Genomic DNA, 21,507 nt, shown 5'->3' with positions numbered 1-21,507 from the left:
TCTTTTATTCTTTGTTGAGACTTGCCATTCCAGATATGATATCTTGTCTTCTGCTCATTATTTTTGCTGCATAGAACATAAATTCTACCCATAATTTTTATTGTATTTAAACCACTTACTAAAAGCATGTTGTAATTCAATGTTCTCCTTAGTTTCTGCAAAGTCCCGTGTTTCATGAAGTGTTGGATCATTTTCCTTTATTTTTCAGTATTTATTCATAGATGTCTGAACTTGTTTACTAGATCCAGAAGTCTCATTCCCATTGTTGTTACTGTTTTCCTTGTTGACTTATGTGTTTATGTTCAAAGTCTTTGGGATTTTTTCCTGGATTCTTTGGTTATTTCAATCTCTCCCTATCTTGGTCTCCTCACAGATTCACTACTCTAGGTTTCTGCCATGACTGACTTTTGGTTGGTTTGAACTGACCCCAACTGGGTACTATGCTCTTTCCCTCAGACTCAGTGGAGTTCTTCACAACCTCCACATACACAATATCCTTTTCTAGGGACCTGTCCCTCTGTTCCTTAGTTCTCTGCCCTGGCACTGGCAGTTAGGGCAGAAATGGAGAAAGAGATATGACCATATGGAACTCAAAGCAAGGAAGAACATCTGAACCAAACCAACCAAACCAAGGGAATCCTTTCTGGAGGTTCTGGAATTAAAAGGGTTTTGAAGGATATTCTTATAAATATCTGAAGGAAGGGAAAAAAAGTATCAAATGATTGGGAACAAATACCAGGACAAGGTGATCAGGAGGCAGTGGCTAGCACATAGTAACTGCTTAACATATGTTTGCTAGTTGCTTAATAGCTATCAATAGATATATCTAATTTCTCTTACCTATAAAATCTTTATCAGAGTAACACTAATAACATATGTAAATAGCCCTTAGGATCTGAAATGCTTTTAAGTATATTTTCCAAATTGCTAACTCTTTACCTCACATGAACAATTGCTGTTTCATGTCTATTCATGCTATCCTTTTGCTGCTATATTTTCAATTGTCTAAGAAAATGTATGATTTCAAATGATACAAATCCTGCTTCTAGGAATTGAGAAAGGTTGCTCAAAGTAGCACTGGGCAAGAAACAAGAAAGAAAATGTGTTCAAGAAATAGAATTTATTAAGCATCTACTGTGTGCCAAGAAAATAAATCAAGGTATTTGAGTACAGAAGCTTTGCAATATATATTTATATATTTAATATTTTTAATTGAACTGAATATGATTGAAACAATATGATTTTAATATAATTTAATTTTTAATATTTTAATATGTTTGATTTAATATATTTTGATTTTTAATATATTTGATTTGATTTAAAGTAAAATTTTGCATATAATCTTAAACAGAAAAAGTGCCCCCATGATGACACAAACCACTTTTAATTCCTGTCCTGATGTGGCAAACTGTTGATGGGACATTGAGGAGACTCCACTTCAGATTTAGTCTACAAACACCAATCTTAGGTTTATCTACACCACTTTTCCATTCTCCTTTTGATAAGAAGTCACTTAATTCTAAGTAAGCACTTGTACTTTGTTTCCTTAGGTTCTTAGCATTTGGGAAGGACATAAAAAAACAACAACTGGTCAACAACTTTATAAAACGTAAGCACTTAGGTAAAAAAGTGGAAAGAATTCTGAGCATGGAATTGAAAAACCTGGGTTTAAATTGTATCTCATATACTAGCTGTGTGACTCTGGGCCAATCACTTGACCTCTGTTTGTTTCAGCTTTCTCATGGATAAAACGGGCATAATAATAGTACCTATCTTCCAGGGCTGTTATGAGGATAATATAATACAATATATGTAAAAAACTTTACAAACCTTAAAGAACTCTATAAATGTTATTGTTAAAATTACAAATGTTTTTGAAAACTCACAGAATGCAAGACTTTGAAGAGATATATAGAAAACAAACAGGTCCAATTAAAGAGAAGTCCACTGTTGTAAAAATAAATCTGTTTTGTTTGTTTTTTTCTTTTTTAAAGAACAGCCTGAACCCCAAACCACTCTGACTCTTACTGATTGGCCAACAATAGGTCCCAGGCTAAGCCCTACTTGTTCGTTGTTTGGACCATGATTGGCTCAGAGTGAATGAAACAGCAACTGTTTCTGTTTTGGCAAGAAACCCTGAGGGTGTTCCCCTCTCAGATCCCCTCCTTTTTTTGAGTAGGTAAAGAGGATATTCTTGGCCTCATTTCATATTAAGCCTTAATCACTGAATGAGCATTGCCTCAGTCAGCCTGAGACATGTTAAAGACCTTGGCTTGAAAAGGCCAAGATCTTCCCCTGCATCCTGAGCCACCTCCAGTTATCCTAATCTCTATCTTGGTCACTGGACCAAGATGGCTCCAGAGGAGAAAGTAAGGTTGGTGACTTTGCCTTCCCTCCTAACTCTAATTCACTTGCATGTCTTGGCATCATCTCTCTGAAATCATGGTTCTCTTCAAGAACAAAGGACAGACAACAACAACTAGCTATCAAAGAAATTACAGAGAAAGGAAGACTAGAGGAAAATGACATTGTAGTCAACCAATAGTGCAGATTTAAGAATAATATGTTAAATACACGTATTACCCTCTGACCTTTGAGCTACAAAAAATCTGTGATATTTAATTTCATTAGCATAAAAATTTTCAAATAAAAAGGTGTAAAATTCAGCTAATGATCCATTTGAACATTTTATTTTTTGTTTGTTTGTCTGGGGGAAGGGGAAATCTGTGATTTCTTTAAGGTAGAGAATTCTATCAGCTAAGGAAGTTAGCCCTCACAAAGCAGATTAACAGCTATTCTGCAAATTACACTTTCATTGTTGAATAGAAGTTCTGAGAGGTTAAATGACCTGCCTGGAGACACACAGACAGTATGTGTCATTGGTGGGACTGGAATACACATTTTCTTGATTTCACAGCCTGCTCTATTATATCACAGCTCCCTTCTATTTCAAGTATTACTTGGAAAAAATGTTAGTACAATTAAGTAATTTGTACAGTCCCTAGAGTTTTATGGTAGTAGGATTTGAACTGTAGTAATTATAGAAACTGGATAGTGTCAGAGTACAATTTAACAAATATATTTTTCTGAATCAGACCAGGGTAATGTCATATGAGCTAAGAATTATCTGAAGGTCAAAAACCCCTGTAAATAACTGTAGTAGTAGAGAGTTTGGCATCAGTAATATGTGTGATCTCACACAGTGTACTTGCAAATGTCTATTTCTTTGTATTATGCAGATAAAACATCTGGATAATATACTTTCTTACTCTTCAAGCAGCTGTTTTGATCTTCTATACACATGGCATAAGGTTCTTGCTGAAGAAGATATTCATGAATTCCCAGGTGGGAAAACCACAAGTAAAATCAGAAAAGTCATGTAAAAGGACAAGAGAAGTTAAAAATTCTTCCAGTAATAACAGAAAGTAATTGAACCTAATCTGAGAAATATCCACAGTAGGTTCCATTTTATTGCCTTTTCTTTCCTTATTCAATGACTGTGCAATGTCTTTTTCTATTTGATTTGTGGGACTTAATTGGGAAGTTATAACTTAAATATTTATTCTAACATTAAAGATCCATTATAGAATAAGAACACGTTGTAACTTGCAAATATTAACTGACATACATTAGCATATTAAATGGAACAAAGCAAACAGACTTTGAAAGCAATTACCATAAAAATAAAGAAAAGCCATATTAACTAAAGAACTATTTATCTCTTTTTCGAATTACATTAATTGGTATGAACATTCCAAAAGTTTAAAGAGGTAGATTCTTGTCATTGTGTATATTAAGACATATTTGTGCTGCCTGTGGAGTTTTAATTTATTCTTTTATATTCAAAGAACCAGCCAGTGAAACTGGAGATATTCATGTTCTCCAGAAGTTTCCTTTCACTCTCTACAGTACTGGGAAGGAACTATTCTTGTCTGTGGTTCATTGACTAAATCCCTCCCTCCATATCATATATATCAGTCTTTTAAAATTTTTTCTGGCAATTGAGTGACTCAAAGAAACCATATAGAGCAAATGTATGAGATGATGCATCCACTCAGTAGTATATTTTATGAGGTTTAACACATTTCTCATTAAAATTTTGAAGATAGCAGGTACTTAATTATTCTTTTGTACTTTTCCGATTTAAACTAACTTGAAAAATATTATATAGAAAGGAGTGTATAGGCCTTGAGAATTTTGCTATGTTGAGTTGACCTTTGTATTTAAAGTTTATGCTACAGACAAATTAGCTGCTATTGATCTAGAGTCAGAAATCCTGGAGAATAAAGTGAAATGGGACTTAGGAATTATTGTTAACAAAAAGGCCAGAAGAGGTAACAGAATCCCAACTGAGCTATTTAAAATCCTTAGAGATGTTGCTGTTAAAGTGAGTGATACACTCAATATGCCAGCAAATCTGGAAAACTCAGCAATTACCACTGGGTTGGAAAAGGTCAATTTACATCTCAAGTCTAAAGAAGGGCAATGCTGAAGAAGGTTCACATTACTGAACAATTATACTCATTTCATACACCAGCAAGGTTGTGCTGAAGATTCTGCAAGCTAAGCTTTAGCAATATAGAAGTTGAGAATTACCAAATTAGGCTGGTTTTTGAAGAGGCAGAGGAAATGGAGACCAGATTGCCAACATTTGGTAGGTTATGGAGAAAGTGAGGAAGCAAAGGAGTTGCAGGAAAAAAAAATCTGCTTCTGCTTCATTGACTAAACCAAAGCCTTTGATTGCATAGATCCCAACAAAATGTGTAAGTCCTCAAAGACATGGGAGTACTAGATCATCTTATTTTTCTCCTGAGTAACCTCTATGTGGGCCAAGAAACAACAGTTAGAATCAAACATGGAACAACTGGGTGGTTTAAGATTGGAAAAGGAATACAACAAGGCTATTATATTGTCACCTTATTTATTTAACAGAGGCAAAATACATCATGTAAAATGTCAGGCTGGATGAATCAAGTGCCAGAATTAAGACTGTTATTAGAAATATCAATAATCTCTGATATTTAGATGGTACCACTCTGATGGAAGAAAGTTAAGGGGAATTAAGATGTCTTATAAGAGGGAAAGAGGAGAGTGCAAAAGCTGGCCTGAAACTTAGCATCAAAATAAGTAATATCATGGCAACTGGTCCATCACTTCCCGAAAAACAAGTGATGTCAGGTTTTACAGTGTTGGGCTTAAAGATGCCCGCAGATGGCAACTGCAGCCATGAAATTAAAAGATGTCTACTCCTTGGAAGAAAAACTATGGCACATCTGGACAGCATACTTAAAAGCAGAAATATCACCTTGCCAACAAAGGTCTGTATAGTCAAGTTACGGTTTTCCTAGTAGCAATGTATGGCTATGAGAGTTGGACTGTGGGGAAATCTGAGTGCCATAGAACTCACACTTCTGAATTGTGGTGCTGGAGAAGACCTTTGAGAGTCCCTTGGACAGCAAAAAGATCAATTCAGTTAATATATACTTAAAGAAATTAATTCAAACTATTCAGTGGATGGTCAAATACTAAAGCTGAATCTTAAACACTGACCACATAATAAGAAGACAGGACTCACTGGAAAAGTTTCTGATATTAGAAAGATTGAAGGCAAAAGGAAAAGGGGACATCAGAAAATGAGAAGGATAGGTAGTATCATGGGAATAATAAGCATGAGATCTGATAGATTTTAGGAGACAGTGGAAGATAGTGGACGGACTGGCAATCTGTGGGAATAGGAAGGGTTAGACATGGGTGAACAGCGAAAAAAAAGCCACAAAGTTGGTTGAATTCTTGGAATGATACATTATTCTTTTTACCCTGGCCAAATATGTAGTCTCTTTATTATTTAGTAAGGAGTAATGAGACTTTGCTGGACTGGTCAATTTTTGATAAATTGTTACATATGATAAATATTGTTTTCATGCCCCTGCCACAAAACACCTCATCTTAACTGCTGCAAACCAGTTCAATCTCCACAAATGTATCTGATATTTTTTTCTTTTCTTTTCCCTTCTCTGACTATAGTTGCTCTTCTCTTTAGCCTCAGAACCGGCAGTTTCTAAATAGTATGGCTTGCAGTCAGCCACTGAAGGCTATATTACCACCTATATAAATACATGTATTAAAAAATGTGGTTTCAGATGAATACCATTTTGAACTTTTCAAATAATCCTTATCAATCTGATAATGTTACTTGTTGATTTTTCTTATATCTTGCCAGTGACACACTTACAGCAAAGCATATTTTGTAAGGAGAAATTAAAACGCTAAAAAAACAAGATGTAAGATGTTATTTACAAGGGAGAAGTGTGGGAAATGGGATACACAAAATATGACTTTGTAAGGACAGATGTTCCCAAGGAGTGATGACAAATGGAGGACAAATTTTAAAAAAATGAGAAAAATAACAACGTCAGCAAAAAGACAAAAGGATATAATTTCTATAAGAGTAAAGGTAAACAGACTTGAGAAAGGAAGATGGCAACGTACTTCTGAGCATTGATTCCATCGATTGCCTGAATCATCCTTTCATTCAATTCTTCTTCAAATCTTTTCTTCTGTGATTTGGTTCTAGAGGAAAAAGAAGCATCATTGAGAAGTTAATATTAAAGAAGAACCATTCTGCCTTTGTATACATGATACCAAAACTCTTGTTCAGTTTCATAAAAAAAATTCTGTAGATCATCAGGATATTTTATCAGCACAGTACAAACATCAAGGATTATTAAATTTAGTGGATGTTTTGGTCTTAGTAGAGAAGAAAATGGCAAACCACTCCAATATCTTTGTCAAGAAAACCCCAGATAGGATCACAAAGAGTTGAATGTGACTGCAAATGACTTGAACAACAATAATAAACAATTGGTCTCAGTATATGCCCCACAATTGTAGGTTTAACAATTGATGTTGCACATTAAATAACAAAACTGAAAGATGATACTTTGGAAGGTTTGCAGAAAACGTACAAATTGAGAAAAGTTTTGATTACATATTAGAACTCACTTGTATAAGAGCTTTGTATTTCCCTGATTTACTGACTTGTCACAACTTTATTTGATAAAGAGGAATCTAATTTTTATATGGAAAACATTTTATATTAGATGCTTCTCACAAATTTGGGGTGAGTTTGATTGACTGGTCTTATTCATTATTCACTGGTACAGTTTTCAGAGAAATTACATAGGTAATTTCTTATTTTAGATATCTTCAATCTCAACCTGAGAGGCAGTATCCCATGATGGACAGAGGACTAGCTACCCTTGGAGTTAGGAAGACTTGGCTTGAAATTCTACCGCTAAAGCTTACTAGCTTTGATATCATGGCTAACTCACTTAATTTACCAAACAACTATTTTCAATAGACTATGGGAATTTTCTGTGCTGATCAAAAATCAAATCCGAACCAATCCCCCTATACTTCCCCCTGCCCCATTCCGTTACCTCCCATCTCATTCCTCGCCCCTCCCCCCCCAACTCAGAAGCATGAATTTCAAATAGTCAGAGAAAGCTTTTCAGAAATAATCCCGTATTTAATAGCCTGATCTTGGAAGTAAACAACCTTGTGATTATAGCATGTTTTTATAAAGTCCTTTGAAAAACTCAACACATGAAAATTAATAACTATAGTTATTTTGAAGTGTTCATTGACAACTATTATGTGGATGATTCACAGCAGGAAAACTTGGACTTTGAATTGCTCATTTGAATTAAGCTAAAGACCCCTAGCAGAATGCCTTTAAAAAGCAGAGTTTTCATTAGCATTTCTTAACTTTTACATGCATTGAGTGACAGACAGTATTAGTGAGGACTCTAGTGATAACTGGGAAAATAAATGTGCTGCTTCTCTGGAACTTGAATAAATGTTTGGTTACTGAATGAATATTTTGTCATGTAATTAGAATCAAAATTCATAGTGTAGCTTGAGGTATTAATATAAAATTTGCCACTATTTACAACTTTACAACACTATTATTAATTAAATGGATAAACTGTTTTATTCTCTTATGAAACATTTATGAATGTTTTTATCATTTATTTCAATAGTATTAGAGAACACCATCTTATCCATCTCTCTTTGCCCTTTTCCCTCATCTATAGATTTTCCTCCCTTTCACCACTACCCATTTTCTCTAAACAATAATAATCTCTCTATACATACATATATCTAAAGCAAAAACTTTCATAAGATTGGTTTTATTTCATTTTATTTTATATTTTTAAATTTATTACAAAGAAAAAAATAAAACATTACTTGCCTTAAAGTATTTTACATTCTATGGGAGAAAATTCAATGAGACTGGGTTCTGCTCTATCAGAAGATTCTTTAGACTAAATGCTGCCAACAAGCATTTATTTTGTGCCTACTGCTTGTGACATACTGTGTTAGGTGATGGGCAAAGAAAGGCAAAAAACAATCCTGCCCTCAAGAAGCTCACAATCCAATGGGGGAGATAACATATAACTATGTTTCTCTCTCTCTCTCTCTCTCTCTCTCTCTCTCTCTCTCTCTCTCTCTCTCTCTCTCTCTCTCTCTCTCTCTCTCTCTCTTTCTGTCTCTCTCTTCTCTCTTCTACACATACACACACAGAGACATATTTATACACATACATATACACATACATAAATATAGTACATATATCATATATATTGTGTATATATAGTGTATACATTGTATATTGTATAGGTGTGTATATATGTATATATTGTATGTATACACACAGAATAAAATGGAGTTAATCTCCAATAATCTTAGAAGGAAGAAATGCATATATTAGTTATGGATTCATTCCAACATAGTTCTATTCAACATATCCTATGAAGTTTTTATAATGGCATATTATCAATATTATTTCTTCATTGAAATGATATTAAACAGTTATTTTGTTTTCAGAACTGAAAGCACTCCAAAAGACTCATTTCTTTTAGGAACCAGCTTTTTTTTTAAAATGATGACAATGGATTGTACTTTCTAGAAATATGAGAGCACTACATTTATACTTATTTGATACGGTAAGATGTACCTTAATGTGCGGTGCTGAAAGTGATGCTGACCCATTGGCACATCCTAGAGGGGAAAAATATATATATTAGTCATAGTTTATGATATAATTTGTGGAACAACAACATAAACACCACATAACTAGCTGCTTTCACAGTGAAAGCTGTAGGTAGCTGAAAAATAGTTCTTAAAGACAACTAGACTCATCCTTCAAAACTGTCTATGACATGGTTTTTCAACACCTTGACAGCCAAGTGAAAAGTGAAAAATGCAATGAATTTCCTATATGCCTTGTGTACATAATTGCAAACATCTGGATCATAAAAAAACAGGATGGTTTTACAACTTTTTCTATTTCATCCAGTCATTTTTAGGTTTTGTCCCAAGCAATTAATTCTACAGCGATGGTTAGATTAAATCTGACTGGAATTTTATTAGGTTTGTGGTTAGACAGATATTTAAAGGATTTTGTTTAAAATGAAAATACTTTTCAAGCATAAAACATAAATACATAACACGTTTTGAAAATCTGCCAAAGAACAGGTTTGACAACAAGGGTGTTGACTATCAAACAGTTCAACAAGACTTAAAGAAAAAAAGAAAAAAGGCCCTTGGAAATGACAGAATACAGATGAGGGTACAGAGTATAACATGAACAGAACCACATGGGATAAGGTAACATGACAATCTCTTGTTAGATCTGTGTCTCATCAGTAAAATCCTATAACTTCTTATGAAACCAAAGTGAGCAGACTCAATCATTCAATTGAAACTGATTATCCAATTCCACTCCACAGTTTCATCAAAGCCAAGAAATGAAGTGTGGGGAGCATAGTGCTCTTGTGTAACAGTGAAGAGACTGCTGTTCTACATGGAATGTGACTCTGGCCTACAAGAGCCACTGCGACAGTATGAGATGTCATGCCAAAAATGGAGAGTTTGTTTTTATTATATTAGAAAATTCAACAAGCTATAAATGGCTTCTAACATATGGCATAATCCTTTGAACACAGTAAATTATTAAATGCTTGTTGAATTAGTCCTATAAATTTAATGTGGAAAGTCCACAGATGACTTATTAACATATGCAAATATAAAAAAGATATGCAAAAATTGCAGTATGTGAATAAATAGGTATATATAGATGTATATGTTGACATATATGTTTATATATGTATGTATGTATATGCTATGTATATGGAAACACTTCTTGGTAGTGAGGATTGTTTGATATTGATAATGAAAATATGGTACCCTGATGTGGTTTACACACAAGTGGCTTCATGCCTTTTGCTCCTTTTACTGAGATGGTTCCCTTCCACTTGGTGCATGAGACTGAGACTTAGTTGCTATGTTCAGAACAAAACGATTCAGTATTATTATAAAAAATAAAAAAGTTGAGACCATTTGAATTTAGACACTAAAGTCACTGAAGGACCAAACTCATAGAATGCAGGATTTAGTGTTAATTCACAAACTATCCATCTATAATGATCACTATGGAAAAGGAAATTAAAAATGTTCTAACATGGACTGTAGTTAACATGTCAAGGAAAGGTGAAACATTTGATATTGGGAAAATATATTTTCCTCTCATAATTATGCTATTTTAAGTGACATAAAAAAGTCCATACTGTGGTACTGATCTTGCCATTTTCTGTCGTCATGCTGTCCCTGTGATGTAAGTGTGCAAAGGGTTTGGCTGCTCCCCAGGACTCCAAATACCGGGTCATGCGGACAGATGCTCTCATCTTGGCTCCATCTAAGGTATGCCTGGGTCTAAAGAGGTGCTGAGGACTTCGTCTTTCTCCCTAGTTGCAAAAAATAAAGTAGCAAGCACATTGCACATCCAAAGCATTAGATTCATTTATATATTATGGCATATCTAATGACATTTACAAAGTTCTTTAAGATTGAATATCTTAAATTTACAAAGTTCTTTAAGAATGAATATCTTAAATAAAGTTGTCTTTTCCACCATCTTCTTGGCTAATATCTTTTATACTTCACAATACTATACAATATATACTATACAATGCAATACTATACTATATAATATATATTATACAATATATTTTTAAAACCCAGCTGAAGACACATCTCCATTTACTTAAGTAAATCGGCTTCTAATCACTTTGTCTGCTTTCAACAGTAAGATATAGTAAAATATAATTTATCTAGAACCTTCAGGAAGTTAGATGTTTTAGATGAAGAAAGCTTCAAGGAAACTGAAAAGTATCCTTTCAAGCACCAAAATAATAATAAAAATTTTTAGTCAATTTGGCATGACCATTTCTGAAAAACTAGCTTTTTAAAAGACTCTACAGAACACAAATTCACCATTTAAAATTAATCATATTCTCCCTTGTATTGCAACTAGTAGTTTATATCTAGCTCTGCCCCTTTAAGTTCCTTTAGAACAGGATCTGTATTGTATCTATCTTTGTATTCTTAAGAAGTGTTGATGGATGAATAGATGTCCATCTATTAAAGGCATCATTATCTATTTGTATATGTTGTGAGTAATTAATAAAGCTTGATTAACAGATGGTTCAAAGCCACCATTAATGGGTATATCTTCAAAAACGCAGTGCTGATTTCAAATTAGTCTTGTTGATTGTGCTTAAGTGCAGTGACTTCAAAGTATCTCCCCCTCAACATGGTTAGAAAAATAAAACACAATTTTATGAAAATTACAAAGATAAGATTATGGGCTCACAAAGAAGAAATATTGAACTCAACTCCATAAATATTTGTTGAGAATCTTCTATATTCCTAGGACTTTATTAGTGGCTTATAAAATTATTGAAATCTTTACATTTCTGCTGTTTTTTTTTCCTGACAGTTTTATCTTAGAAATAATAGTTTCAAAATCATCCACAGACTATTCATCTCAATACTGACCTTGGGGTTGATCACAAAATAGGTTTTGACATAATGTTCCTTCAGATATGGGTCCCTGATATCTCCATCTCCTTCTTCTACTTTGTAAGCTCCATTCAAGTGCTCTAATGTGACTGAAGTAATGTGAACACGCCTGCAATTAGATTTTTAAATCTGATCAGGACAATATGAAAATGATCTTGGTGTGGTGTTAAAATAATTTTTACTTTGACAAATATTTTCCCATTTTAATGGTGAAAGGAAAGCTATGGGTACAAGTAGGAACTGAACATCAGTGAAAGGCTGAGTATCTCCAATCTGACAGCTTGTGATGTCTATTTTAGCAGCATCAGTAACTGGTGCTGAAGTGCTCTCTTCCATATACAAAAACAAGGGGATTTAAATTGGATCTTTGTGCCAACTGAAAATTTTGGTTACATCCAATTCTACCTCAGGCATAAAGATTTTTGATGAAACTTATGTAAAAGTTTTATGCAGGAAGTTCAATGAACCACATACAAAGCATTTTTTTTCTTTTTCAATGCTCAGATCAAAGAAGTATCTTGGGAGAAATGATATTAAAACATTGGGAATCAAATTTAAGGTTTTATCCATCTTAGCTTTTTGATAAGGGACAAATTATTAAACCAAAAATGTCATCAAATGTAATAATTCACATCTATTTAATAACTTATAAATATATGTTGGGGGTGAGGATTTTGTCAAACAAGAACCAGGTCAAGAATGAGGATTTAAGTAGTGGAGGTAATCAATTTGCCATACCCTGGAACACCACCAGCTTCCATGTGATTTGCTAGTGTAACATCATGAGACCAGACATCATACTGCCACTTCTGCAAACCAATCACACCACAGAGGACATTCCCAGAGTGTACTCCCACACGCATGTTGATATCAACTCCAGTTGCATCTCTTACTTTCCTAAACAGAAGAAAAAACTGTATGAAATGGATAAAATAGCCTTTCTTTTCCCATCTCCCAACAATGATCGTGTCAGCTGACATTCTATCACATTTCTTTTTCATATAGTTTAAAAATAATGCTGTCACCAACTGGATTATGTTGTATGAGACAACTGATAGAAGTCAAAAAAGTGGACATGTGGTATTCTTCCCTCTAACAGAGGTTAACTAAAAGGCAGAGACTAGGGACTTTAAGGAAGGGAAGAGCAAAGAATAATACAGCAGCATCCATATTAATTTACAAATTATCTTGATTAAAGGACAAGAATAGACAGTGATCATTTTTGAAAAAAATAAGAAGTATGAGGAGGAGAAAGGATTAGAAATATTTTGATTAACCTGAGTAACCAAATCAGCTGCTTTTTTTGAAATACAGAATACAAATGAGGATTTTATATGTAGCCACCTATTTCCATTTCATACTCCTTTTTTAAAAATAAAATACTTTCTAAATGCTACTTTCAAAATTGTTCTACTTGTTTGTGTTTCCTTCAGAACTTTCCTCCTATTCTGTTCTGTGCTTTTTTTTCAAAAACATTCCAATGGCTGTTTCATTGTGGCATCATTTTGCTAAGCCTAACATGTACCCCTTACTTCTTGCCCCAAACACTTCATCATACATCCTCTGGAAACATTATTGGTCATTTATTTGATCAGAATTTTTAAAAAAATCTCTTAAAGTTTCTCTTTACAACGTTCTTGTATAAATTGTTTTCATGGTTTTGCTCACTTAACTCTGGGTCAGTTCACACTACCCAGAAATCATCTCCTTTGTCATTTCTTTCCAGTTTTCTTTGGACTCATCTCTTTTTTTTTTATTTCAGAGTTACTATTTAGTTCTGGTATATTCATCTGAGTTGCTTCTAAGTTCCTCTAGTCCATGAAAGCAGCAGTTCTCAGAGGGTAGTACGAGGACACCCGGGGTCTTCAAGATAAAAACTATTTCCATGTAAATACTCAGATATTATTTGTCTAATCAAATAAATCTTTTCTTGTCCAATTTCTTATCTGTGTTACTTCAAATTTTCATCATATATTTCAATCAAAACAACATATTTTTAAAGATTGAATACAGAGGCAGAAATGAGAAGCCTATACTAAGTTAGACATTAAAGAGTTTTACAAAATATTCAAAACAATGCCATTCTCACTAACTTTTGTTTTGGAAAATGTAGTTATTTTTACAAAAATGTTATTTATGTTAACATCTAATGAGTTTACATGTTATTTTTAAATTAATTAAATATTTTTTAAATTCAGGTTTTAATTTAAAATACAATAATGATAGATATAGTTGGTTGTGTTCTACTTTGTCTTCTAAGGGGACCAAAATGACATCACCGTGATAAAATGAAATTTCAGTGTGCCCAACTGTGGTTGATCAGACCAGTAAGAGCTTGGAATGCTCTACCACAGGTTGGGCACAGATAATCCACATGAATATTTGGGGTGGATATCCCAAATTTGCGCATCCTGTGTTTACTTTGTGCTGTCTCAATTCTGCTTTCCTCAAAGAGCGCAGCACTTTTTCTTATGTGGACACACCATGCTGAGTGATCCTGTGCCAGTGTCTCCCATGTTGCAGTAAAATCCAAAGTTCTTGAGAGAGACCTTGAGAGTGTCCTTGTATCTCTTCTTCTGGTCACCATGTGATCTCCTGCTCCATGAGAGTTCTTCATAAAATAGTCTTTTGGGCAAGCATACATTTTGCATTTGAACAACATGGCCAGCCCATCAGAGTTGTGCTCTCTGAAGCATAGTTTGAATACCTGGCAGTTCAGCTCGATAGCGATAGATATAACTCACAGAAACAAAAACTAATTGGTGTCTTCTGAGTTTTAAGAATTTAAAGGAATCTTGACAAGAAAATTTTGAGAACCACTGCATTAGAGGTTAATTCCTCCCCTCTCCATCCCATAGGATTATCCTAGCTTTACAGAATGAGTTTAGTACCAGCTGCCAGGTCTTACGTGATCCTGACTATAATCACTTGGCATTTGAACTTCTTTCTGAATGCTTACAGTATTTTTTGTTTAACATAGTGGAAGGTGATTTTTGATTATGTCATCCCTAAGATATTTTTTGGGGGGGTTATATGGATTCTTTTCAGGAAATGATCTGTGTATCTTTCTGTATTTACTTGGTCCTCTGGTTCTGATATATCTAAGCAGTTTTACCTTATAATTTCTTGAAATAACATTCAGACTTTTAAAAATGATAGTTTTCAGGGAGTGTAGTTATTTTTAAATTATATCTATTCAAGGATATTTGTTTTTCATATATAATATCCTAAATTTTATTCTATTTTCGATATTTCATTTTTGTTCTAATATATCTTGCTGTCTCATGAAGGCTTTAATTTCTGTTTGGTTTATCCTTCTTTTCAGGGAGTTCATGTTTTTGGATGAGCTACCACTCTTCTAGGCAACTTATGGTCCTTAAAATTATTTCTTCTGAAGTTTTTATTTAATTTTTTATCTCTTATTTCACTTCTTCTATGTATTCATGTACTACATGATAATGTATTTTTTCCCCTTTGAGTCACTGTCTACAGTTATGGAGTTAGATTTGATTAGATTAAAAAAATGAAATGTCAGAAAATGCTTAAAATAGTACCTGGCATATAATAGGCACTTAATAAGTGCTTATTTCTTATTTGTAATAATTTGATAATGTTTAACATTTTCTTTGATGTATTTATCTTTTCAGACTTAGTAACTTAAAACTAGGGCTCTCTTCCAAGGTCACACTTGAGCCTCTGCTGAATTTTTTAATGCATTGGTCAAACCAGTTTCATCTAGCTCTGCATTCCATGGGCTCTTTGCTGACCTTCTAACTCTTGGGGTTAAATCGAGGAGTGTGTTAGAGCCAGCTCAAATCAGCTTTTAGGCCAACTGTTAAATTTTTAGCACATCAACATCTGGTTAAACCCCACTGAATGGCTGAGATTTTGCTGAGTCTTTGGGTACATTCTGGCATTTCAGGATTCAGGAGAGAGTGTTAGGTACCTGGGAATTGTCCCTGAGGCTTCCAAGTCTCTCCCTACTCCAATCTTGGGGATTCTTATATTCTTGCTGCCTTCAGCAATAGATTCTTTCATGCTACTCATGGTACATAGTTCTCACTTTATTTGAGGGAATTATTTTTATATTACCTATAGGTTTTTCTGGATGACTTTTTGTACAGTTCTGGCATACTCTATTATAGGATTTTTTTGATGTAGTGCAAACCAGTTTTTTCCTGGAGTAGCTGTTGGGGAGCTGAATAGTCTCCCTCCCACTTAGCTATCCATCTTTGATGGAAGTCTTCTAAAACATCTGCCTTTTATATCTGCTCTTTAGTTTCAATCTTAGCACATGCTAGTAAGGATTTGGGGGGAGGGTAGGAGGTGGGAAGATTTTAGAATCAGATATTTTAAAATTTAATGATTATAAACAAATTATGTTAACAAAACTTGGGAGAGAGACAGTACATTTACATACGTTCTTATATATGACCAGCATGACAGAATGGATAGAAAGGAGTTCAAATCAGCCTCCAACACCAGATCTATAAAATTAGGCAAATTTATCTTTTCCATGACCTAGGCAATTCTCTAAGACTCAGAAGTAACAGAATGATTATCTATCTGCATTGGTAGAGAGAGTTTCCTCATTCCCATTCGCAGCAGCTCACACAAACATACACATGTACATTGTTGTGTATATGTATGTGTGCATATATAACACACACACACACACACACACACACACACACACACACACACACCCTACTTCTTTCTTAAAACTTCTGCAGGACTTACTGTTTGTACCATGCATTTGGCATATAGAATAAAATTATTACTTATATTTTTGCTCTATATGTCTTATCTTTGCAAACAGATTTTAATTCCCTCACAAAGAATTACTTTTTCCTATCCTTAATACCTAGTTCTGTATAAATACAACATGCTAATATGAAAAATCCCCCACAAAACTGTGATTTTATCAATGTGGGAAACTTAATAGCAGATCACAACACTCCTTCCCTACTTCTTTTTTAGAAAAACGTAAAAACTAAGGTATGCAAGATAGTATCACAGAGCTAGCTAACAGACATCACTTTCGTCATCAAAGAAAACTCTCCTTAAAAACTTCAGTATTTTACATGATAACAACAGCGACAATAATAATGGCTAGCATTTATATGATGTTTTAAGGTTTATAAAGCCACTCTACATGTTTTCTCCTTTGGTTCTCACAACAATTCTTTGGCATAATTTATATTATTACTCCGATTTTACAGATAAGAAAAGGTGCTTGAATAGTTAAGTGACTTGTCCAGGATAACACAGCAAGTGTCTGATGTTTAACGTGAACTTCAGACTTCCTGATTCTAAGTCCAGCTTTCAGTCATTCTAGCAGTCAATATATCACATTACTCATTTTAAAGTTTCTTATTCTAAATAATTGATTTTTAAAAATGATTATGGCACGACTTTTTGACTAACACTACAAACCAAAAGCATAAAAGAAAGGAGAAAAGAAGAAAATAAAATATAGCATTGGATTTAGGATTATTTCAATATGCATGTAAAATATCCATGAAAAGAATACGTAAAAAAGATATGTGATCACATTGTATTTAAGTTGTTATCTTCAGTCGAGAGACAATGTAAGAATTGCACTTTAGGAGAAAACATGAAGAAAATTGGAACTGCTTATTGCCTTGGCATAAAGAGGAGGTAGTGGCATTCTAAGTCACTAGATGGGAAACCAAAAACGTCTAAAAATGGTATTAAACCAACTCAAAGTTGCCCTTCCTGCTTGCTGACACAGAGAAAACAGGCTCACTTAGTATGAAATAAAGATCCCTCATAAGAACACATAGAAAGTATTATTTTTCCCCAAGAGAATTTTTTTCAAAAATAAAAACTATCAAGGTTTGTTCAACCAGTTAGGTGAGTAAGGCAAACGTGAATGACCAATTTGTGAAGAAATTTCTGGGCTTCCTCTTTGAAAGGCTGGGCAGTTTAAAGCAATAATCCTAAAAGATTTATCATAGAAATATAACTTTCAATTTATTTTTAATATGCATGAGAAAATAAAATTTTAACTGTGTCAGTTACCCAAATATTGCCAGAAAAAACCAAATTAGGCTCCTAGCCAAGGGAAGACATTAAGTCTGTGCGAGACTAATGTACTGATTATTATGGTTGAATGTACCGGTCTATTTAGTTAAACAACAAGCTTCCTAAAGCAGCTGCTCAAATATCTCATTCCTTCATGTAGACTGATCTTGACTATGATGATTCAATGGAACAATTGTTTTTATTTCTTGCAGACATAACCTAATGGCTGCATCAAAAATTCATATGATCGTTTTTATAAAATTTGCAATAGCAATATAAAATATCTTTCTTGTTTTGAGAAATATCAATAAACTAGCTGTGCACAATCTTTTTGGAAAGCTGACAAGGTATAAAATATGAATATACATATATTTAATCCATAAAATATTTAGCTATATAAATCAGGCACAAATTTCTAATTTTTATTTCTCATGTATTTCTTTACTTTTGTGCCAGTAAGAGAATTTTTTTTTTTGGTTTCCAGTTTATTTCTCTTACAATTTTTCATATAACTTCTGTTTTTAAAGTTAATTAATTTATTTTTAATTTTCAACATTTTCTTCCGTAAGTTTTAAATTTTCTCCCCATCCTTCCCTTACCCCCTTCCCAAGAGGGCATGCAATCTGATATAGACTCTACATACACATTCCTATTAAGTCTATTTTCACATTAGGTCTGTTGTATAATAGGAGAATTAGAATGAATGGAAGGAACCATGAAAAAGACAAAACAAAATAAAACAAAAAGAAAATAATCTGCTTAGCTCTGCATTCAGACTCCATAGTTCTTTCTTTGGATGTGGGTAGTATTTTCCATCATGAGTCCTTGAGAATTGTTTTAGAACCTTGCATTGTTGAGAAGGGCTAAGTCTATCAAATCCAGTCATCACACACTGTGGATGTTACTATGTACAATGTTCTTCTGGTTCTGCTTAGTTCACTCTGCATCAGTCAAATAAATTTTTTCAGGTTTTTCTGAAGTCTACATGTTCATCATTTCTTATAGCACAATAGTATTCCATTACATTCATATACCACAACTTACTCAGCTATTCCCCAATTGATGGGTATTCCCTCAGTTTCCAGCTGTTGGTCATCACAAAAAAAAGCTCCTATAAGTATTTTTATACACGTAGGTCCTTTTCCCATTTTTATTATCTCTTTGGGATACAGCCCTAGATGTGGTATTGCTGGGACAAAGGGAATACACATTTTTATACTCCTTTAGGCATAGTTCAAAATTGCTCTCCAGAATGGCTGGATCAGTTCACAACTTCAAAAGCAATGAATTAGTACTCCAACTCTCCCACATCTTCTCCAACACTTATCATTTTCCTCTTTTGTCATATTAGTCAATCTGATAGTTGTAATATGGTATCTCAGAATTGTTTTGATGTGCATCTCTCTCATCAATAGTGATTCAGAGTATTTTTTTATATGACTATAGATAGCTTTAATTTATTCCTCTGAAAACTGCCTTTTCATATCCTTGAGCATTTATCAATTGGGGAATGGATAATATTCTTGAAAATTTTACCCAGTTCTCTATATATTTCAGAAATGAGGCCTTTATCACAGACACTAATTGTAAAAATTCTTTCCCAGTTTTTTGCTTCCCTTCTATTCTTGATTGTACTGGCTTTTTTTTTTTTTTGCAAAAACATTTCAATTTAATGTTGAATTCAATTTGATTACATTGATTTAATTTAATTTCAATTTAATTCATTTTGCATTCCATAATGTTCTCCATCTCTTGTTTGGTCATACATTCCTTCATTCTCCATAAATCTTACAGATGAAGTATTCTTTGCTCCCTTAATTTGTTTATAGTATCCAGTAAGATAATCTTAATTTTTTCAAGTCTGCTGATGATAATCTGTAGTGGTATAAAGTACCACATCACAAAGAATGTCACCCAATCAGTTTTCAGCATGGCAGATAACAGTGGTAAGAGAATACCCTAAAGTACCCTGACAGGCAAACAGAGAAAACAATTCTCTTAAACTGGGCTTAAAGAGACAATGAAAAACATTCCTGGGCATATTTTCCACTTTTTGGTTCATTAAGATTTCTGATCAGAGCCATATGAAATATATTTTTGAAATGTTTGATATAATGAAAGGATTCTAGTTTCATTTTCCTGATAGTTCATCAATATGCAGAAATAATTGTAATATAATTACCCTTGGAGAACCTATGGAATAAATAAGAAAAAAACAATATTTACCTACATATTTTCTCCTTTAAATATTCCCTCCTATCAGATTTTGAAAAGACATTGAAGGGCAAAAATTCCCTTGATTATAAAGACTTTCTTCTGCCTTCACTCAGCTTTCCCTTTCTGTTCGATCTAATAATCACACCGAAGTTCCTTTTGGGACTGAAGAACACCACTCACGTTCCATCCAGAAAGCAGGATCCCTGCTCAAGAAACTGGTTTTTGGCGTGAAGCAGACATTTTGACTTCAGGAAAATTAAAGGTTTAAATTCATGAAAGAGCAAAGTGTTTTCAAATGCTTCTAGTGACAGCAATTAGAGAGTAAGTTTACATTCCCTCTTCTCTAGTCAGCTCTTGGTTTTCCCTTATTTTCCATTTCCTCCTATATCTCCTATTGTGCTGATGAACCGAGTTTTCTGATAGCCAGGCATGGGAATTAGCACTAAACTAGAAAGCAAGGCTCCTGTAACCCTACGAGTATTGATTAGAGAAATTCGCCGTTAGACTGAAACCATCACTTGTTCCTTCCTCCCGTTACCAAAGCTGTCTTATTCTGTCTACTTGAAAGGATGGAAAACCTTATTTATAAATATCTTTCGATCACTCTCCACCTCAGTTTAAGCTATTTCCTGCTAACTCTCTCTTCATATATGGTTCTATCATAGACACATATTGACATGTATATGCTGACATCTCCACACGTGGCTTACTCACTTAATTTTTTTAAAAAAATCATTAATGGAAGAATGTAGAAGACTAGGATGCACAGACATAATTATTACTTCTATTTAGAGTGAAAGTATTTGAGTAAGCGTACATTATGTTCTTTAAAATAGCAATATGAAAAATTATAAATTACTATTCCTAAGTCATAATAATTAACAAACTAAATTTTTGCCTTGCTCCCTCCACTAAAGGACCAGTGAATCAAATAATACAAATAAATAATAATGATAATAATGATAGCTAGCATTTATATATTGCCTACTATATGTCAGGCACTGTGCTAAGTGACATACTTATTTTCTCATTTATTCCTCACAACAACCCAGTGAGATTTGTGATAATACTATCTTCTTTTTACAGCTGAGAAAAATTAGGCAAGCAGAAGTTAAGTGACTTGCCCAAGCTCACACAGCTAGTAAGTGTCTGAGGCTGAATTTGAACTCAGGTCTTACTGACTCCAGGTCTAGCGCCCGAGTAACTGTGATACCCCCAGAGCAGACCTCTATTTTCTTAATTGCCAAATGAAAGATTTAGACTAGAGACAATCTCTTTAAAGTTCCATCTAGCTCTAATTCCCATCATCTTACTGTT

The 21,507-nt window shown here is 33.7% G+C and overlaps 1 protein-coding gene across 1 annotated transcript in view; it reads right to left on the bottom strand.

Annotated features, from left to right (window-relative positions):
- Positions 1 to 21,507, bottom strand: part of ADCY2 (adenylate cyclase 2) — a 523,876-nt gene that overhangs the window by 104,157 nt on the left and 398,212 nt on the right. Inside the window, exons 8-12 of the mRNA XM_072605397.1 lie at positions 12,664 to 12,822; positions 11,902 to 12,034; positions 10,632 to 10,808; positions 9,020 to 9,063; positions 6,490 to 6,570 (exon numbers count right to left, since the gene is read on the bottom strand). Of these exons, the coding sequence (XP_072461498.1) occupies positions 6,490 to 6,570; positions 9,020 to 9,063; positions 10,632 to 10,808; positions 11,902 to 12,034; positions 12,664 to 12,822 (594 nt within the window). The remainder of the gene's footprint in view (positions 1 to 6,489; positions 6,571 to 9,019; positions 9,064 to 10,631; positions 10,809 to 11,901; positions 12,035 to 12,663; positions 12,823 to 21,507) is intronic.

The sequence above is a fragment of the Notamacropus eugenii genome, chromosome 4 (assembly GCF_028372415.1).
Source record: "Notamacropus eugenii isolate mMacEug1 chromosome 4, mMacEug1.pri_v2, whole genome shotgun sequence".
NCBI classification, from domain to species: domain Eukaryota; kingdom Metazoa; phylum Chordata; class Mammalia; order Diprotodontia; family Macropodidae; genus Notamacropus; species Notamacropus eugenii.
Note: the sequence above shows the minus strand (reverse complement) of the source record. Positions and strands in the feature narration are given on the sequence as shown.